This window comes from Chondrus crispus, genomic scaffold (assembly GCF_000350225.1).
Source record: "Chondrus crispus Stackhouse genomic scaffold, scaffold_118, whole genome shotgun sequence".
Taxonomy (NCBI): Eukaryota; Rhodophyta; class Florideophyceae; order Gigartinales; family Gigartinaceae; genus Chondrus; species Chondrus crispus.
Genome location: NW_005178987.1, coordinates 28006 through 32952, shown reverse-complemented (window position 1 = coordinate 32952; position 4947 = coordinate 28006). Strand labels below are relative to the sequence as shown.

The window sequence follows — 4947 nt, the reverse complement described above, 5'->3', positions numbered from 1 at the left end:
GCTAGTGGTGCTGGACATCCACGGCGTGCTCGTGGAGCGCCGTGCGGCGGAGCGAGCCGGCTCGCATCCGCGCGGCGCGGGCGTTTTCGCCGCCGTGGCGCACGGACTATCGGAACGAGCACTGGCTGCGGCCGCACGTGGCGCGCTTCCTGCGGCTGCTGCTCGCGCGGCACGACGTGGGCGTGTGGAGCTCCGCGCAGGCGCACACGGTCGACTCGTTCCTGCGCGCGGCGCGCGACGCCACGGGCGTCGCCGTGCGCGAGCAGAGCCGCTTCGTGTGGGACCGCAGCCGGTGCCGGGCAGACCGCGAGCGCGGCGGATGGGCGACTACGAAGCCGCTCGCAGACCTCTGGGGTAGTGCGGAGGCGAGGGGGTTCGGGGAGAAGAATACGCTCATGCTGGACGATTCTAGAGACAAGTTTAGGGCGACGCCGAGGAATGGGCTCTGCGTGCCCGGAATGAGGGCCGAGGACGGGGAGGGCGATGAGACGCTGCTTTGGGTCCTGCTTTATGTCGAGTATCGCAGGGAGGTCGGGCTGCTTCGCGAGGACGTGATGCCGTTTGAGGCGTTTTTAGAAGAGGGTATGTTGGAGGCGGCGCGCAAAGGGGTCGGGGGCGACGCGCTGGCGACGGTGTTTCTGGACGAGAGGGCGGAGGAGGGGCCGGAGAAGGGGTTGGAGAAGGGGTTGGAGAAGGGGCTGGAGAAGGGGCTGGTGAAGGGGCTGGAAGAGAAGATGCGGCTCGAGGAGGAGGACAAGGACGTGGATGCCGTGGTGGAGAGGTTGGAGCGCATGTTTCAGACGGGCGGCAAGCGGGAAGAGGCGGCGGAGCTAGAGGCAGTGGCGGGTGAGACCGGCGTTGACGAGTTGACATGATGCTCCCAGTGGCGCGCACTATTATACTCTAGTTCCTGCTCCCAAGAGCTGGGTGTCGAGACGGCACGTTATGACAGCAACTTGCGACCACAAAGACGAGTGGACATGATGCCGCATGATGCTATAAACTTTATAAACTTTACTCTAGTTACTGCTCTCAAGAGCTGGGTGTGGTCGCAAGTTGGTGTCATGACGTAGAGTCTCGGGCCGCACACTGTGATATGTATGATACCGTACTGTAGCAAGTCGTGCATGGCTATTTTTTGAATTTTTTGAATTTTTTGTATTTTGGGGATGGCAGTAAAGAGAGAATTTGCGGTTTTGGGAGAAACAGGCTGCAAGTCAGCGTCATGCAAGTGTGCAAGTTGTAGAAACTCCTACTGCTCCCTCCCCCTTTGTAGTACAAATAGGATAGATCACTGATCAGCCCCATGATTACAGTATGTGCTCCTTGCTCTTGATTGCTTCTCTTGATTGCTTCTCTTGATTGCTTCTCTAGCTACCCTTCGAAGGGTACCTCCTGCACTTGCCACCGTGATAGATTGAACAATTGCGTCCAGAACTTGCCTCCAGAAATTGCCTCCAGAAATTCTAGTCGAAACCGTCGCAATACTGTACCTGTAACGGTACTGTACAAACAAAAAGAATGTTTTGGCCCATCATACTGTCGGAAAACAACTACTGTAACGGTACTGTATCTGGCCGTTGCGCCTACCTGACACTTGTTCCGACGGTTTGTGAAATTGCTGTATTCAACATTTGGGCCTTGCACACCTGCGAAAAGCTGCATCAACCGTTATGTTCGGGAGAACCCGTGTTCTATCATAGATACGTAGCCGCAAAGTCGCTACCAGCGACTCGTGTCATGCCTAAGCTAAAGAGAAATGCAATTTATACGATATTGTTACACGTTTGGTGCTCGCCGATCCTATCTTACTTTCACACACTCAACTGTATTCTTTCGCCCTGCTTATCTCTCGCTCTCCCACTAGTAGAAAGAATGTTTCTGTGTGAAGCGACTATTTCCTCTCAAAGAAACTCCCATCTCCCCACGCTGCACGGAATGGCAATCCACAGCATGTGCAGTAATTGCGAATTCTACGGGCAGCGGGTAAAGCACAACGCATTTCGCCCAATTCATTTGGTAATTCTATGAAGAAGCAAAGCACACCTGTCCTCGCCTCCAATTCTAGACTTTCTGCAGTTGTATCATACAACATACAACTTGTATGTTAACATGTGTAACATTACACACATAGTATATGTGGATTGTACTCCATGAGGAGTACTCCATGAGGAGTACAAGATGTGTCTGTTAAAGTATTCTTGAATAAATGGAATTAATTAATTAGTCTCGTGAATGGCGCATGTCGATCTTTGGTAACCGCGCACATCTACAGTATACGTACAGCACTTGTTTACAAGATTACATAATCTATAAAATCTACAACTGTAAGACAGCGTCGGGCGCAACCATTGCTCTAGAGTTTATTACACCATGAGCCTCATGATGTAATAGAGCAATGGTTGGGCCTACTCATGGCATGAGCACCCCTTTTGCAGTGCACCAGCTGGCCCCGTGTGATTGGCCGTATGCGTCATTGCTGGCGATCACCACCCACTCCTGTTGGACCGCTCATTAGGAAGTTGATTGCCAGTGCAAAGCCTCCCCGTCCTCCAAAATTCCCCGTCCCGCCTGTCTACCGAACTTTCGACTCCCCTTCCCGCACCCCTCCCGGACCTTGCCCATCCCACCCCACCCCCCGCCATCCCCACCGCACCCCACACCAACACCTCACTCCCATCATGACCGTTGAGACTGCCACCGCGCCCAAGCCGCGCATGCGTCAAGAGTTGCAGCTTCTCATCTGCGCCGCCGGCATCTACCTCTGCTACCTGCGCTACGGCCTCCTCCAGGAGCGCATCTACTCGCACCAGCACGGCCCCGCCAACGAGCACTTCCACTTCACCTCCTTCCTCCTCCTCATCCAAACCTTCGTCAACGCGCTCGCCGCCGCTCTGGTCATCCAGCTTGGCTTTTTCCAACCGCCCGCCGCCTCCGCGACCGCCACCAAGCACAGTTTTCGCCGCGCGCTCCCCGAGTATGCCATAGTCTCGCTCACATACCTCTGCGCGATGCTCTTCTCCTTCACGGCGCTCAAGTACATGTCGTATCCGATGCAGGCCCTGGGCAAGTCGTGCAAGATGATACCCGTCATGCTGATGGGCGTGCTGATCCGGAAGCGGCGCTACCAGCTGCGCGAGTATCTCTGCGTGGCCCTGGTCACGCTCGGCGTCGCCCTGTTTTCGTGGAAGTCCAACAAGACTACCGTCCCCAACTCCCCCATCGGCTTCGCGCTCCTCTTCGCCTCGCTCTTCATGGACGGCGTCACGGGCCCGCTGCAAGAGCGCCTCGTCGCGCGCCACGCTCCGTCCACGCACCAGCTCATGTTCTGGCAGAACATGTGCTCCGCCGCATGGCTGGCCGCCGGCTCGTTTGCCAGCGGCGAGGCTCAGGCGGCAATCGACTTTGTCGTCAGGCATCCCACCGTTGTGCCAGACCTCGTGCTGTTCGCCCTCGTGTCCGCCGTGGGACAGAACTTCATTTTTTATACCGTGCGCAACTTCAACGCGTTGGTCGTCACTACCATCACCACTACGAGGAAGATGTTTACGGTGCTGCTGTCCATTTTTGTGTATCAGCATGCGATGGTCGCGAGGCAGTGGCTGGGATTGGCGCTCGTTTTTGTGGCCATTGCTTGGGAGGCCACCGCCAAGCAAAAGGCGAAGAGCGCTGTTAAGGCGGCGAGTGTGGAGGCGAAAAAGGCCCAATAAATGTGAGACTCTGTATTTCTATTGTACATACGATATGTCCGTGCTGTCCCATACGTTGTCTGCTCGAAGGAAGGAATGCTGATGCCTGGTTTACGTTTTTGCCTGTGAGAATGCCTATTGTTGTCGTTCACTTGTGCATTTTTGCCGACATCGGAATATGACCTTTGTAACAAATTACGCATCTGTCATGTCCTCCGGAACGCTCCCTTACTGTACACGTAGACAAAACTGGAAGCCGTGCGGCGGCGTGACGGGCCTGTCTTTATTTGCATTCTGGGAAATTGCAGATGTACAAGCATTGTGATCTAGTATCGAAACAGCGGATGTCGTCTCCACTTCAAAATGAAGGATCTCAAAGGTATAAAGCAAAAACAAGACAAAGGCGCAGCTCGCGGCCACTATGCAACGCCTGGCGTCCCTCGCGCGGCCACTATGCTTTTCGCTCCTCAATCCTCCTGAGGCTGTCGAGGTAGAGCGAGACAAGGAGGTAGTAGGCGGCGTACACGAACGAGGCGTACAGGGCCGGGCGGGCGTACTGGGACTTTGGGAAGAAGGTGGGAAATAGCATGAGCGTGGCCCAGATGACGGCGCCGATGATGTTGAGGTTGAAGAAGGCGATAGTGCGCGTGGGATAGATAAAGTGGATGGGGATAAAGGAGAGCACGGCGCACGCGGTGAAAACTGCGACGGCTACTGGCATGGAGCACTCGAGGTAGTAGATGTAGAAGACGACGATGTTCCAGTAGCTCGGGAAGCCGACGAAGGCCTCGGTGGTCTTCGCGGTGGTCTGGCAGAACTGGTATGCGGCGGAGAGCAGGACCATGGCAGCGACGATAAACTGGAGGGCGGAGCCCGGGACGATCTCGAAAACAATGACGGCGAGCGCGGGGAGGACGGCGAAGGTCTGGTAGTCGATGATGTTGTCCAGCAAGGCGCCGTCGTACGTGGGGACGACCTTCTTGATGTCGACGGCGCGGGCCAGGGTGCCGTCCGTGGCGTCGATGAGGATGGCGAGCCAGTTGAGCTTGGCGAAGAGCGCAAAGTCCTGGCGCTTGAACAGCGCGTACAGAAGCGCGTACATGTTGACGAGCAGCCCCGTGGCGGTGTAGAGGTGGACCAGCCAGGCGAGCGCGACGCGCCAGAGCGGGTAGACGGCGGCGGCGCTGCCCGCGGCGGACGGGGCGGAGCGCGGCGTGGACACGGACCGCGCGCGCTGCGGGGTGGCGGGCGGGGTGGC

At 56.6% G+C, this 4947-nt stretch overlaps 3 protein-coding genes; 2 read left to right on the top strand and 1 right to left on the bottom strand.

Moving 5' to 3' along the window:
• Positions 1-1036, top strand: part of CHC_T00001891001 (hypothetical protein) — a 1278-nt gene extending 242 nt beyond the window's left edge. Inside the window, 2 exon segments of the mRNA XM_005712945.1 lie at positions 1-358; positions 359-1036. The exon segment at positions 1-358 is cut by the window's left edge and continues 242 nt beyond it. Of these exon segments, the coding sequence (XP_005713002.1) occupies positions 1-358 (358 nt within the window). The 3' untranslated portion in view covers positions 359-1036.
• Positions 1037-2681: 1645 nt separating this feature from the next.
• Positions 2682-3710, top strand: CHC_T00001890001 (hypothetical protein). The gene has a single exon (XM_005712944.1). The coding sequence runs from the start codon at positions 2682-2684 to the stop codon at positions 3708-3710; it is 1029 nt and encodes a 342-aa protein (XP_005713001.1).
• Positions 3711-3934: 224 nt separating this feature from the next.
• Positions 3935-4791, bottom strand: CHC_T00008854001 (Phosphatidylcholine synthase). XM_005712943.1 is given in 2 exon segments: positions 3935-4140; positions 4141-4791. 1 exon segment carries the CDS (start codon positions 4789-4791, stop codon positions 4141-4143), a length of 651 nt encoding a protein of 216 aa, XP_005713000.1. The 3' UTR covers positions 3935-4140.
• Positions 4792-4947: the final 156 nt, after the last annotated feature.

Coding starts and splice junctions, on each gene's coding strand:
- CHC_T00001890001 (XM_005712944.1), top strand. CDS start 2,682: ATGACCGTTGAGACTGCCACCGCGCCCAAGCCGCGCATGCGTCAAGAG.
- CHC_T00008854001 (XM_005712943.1), bottom strand. CDS start 4,791: ATGTACGCGCTTCTGTACGCGCTGTTCAAGCGCCAGGACTTTGCGCTC.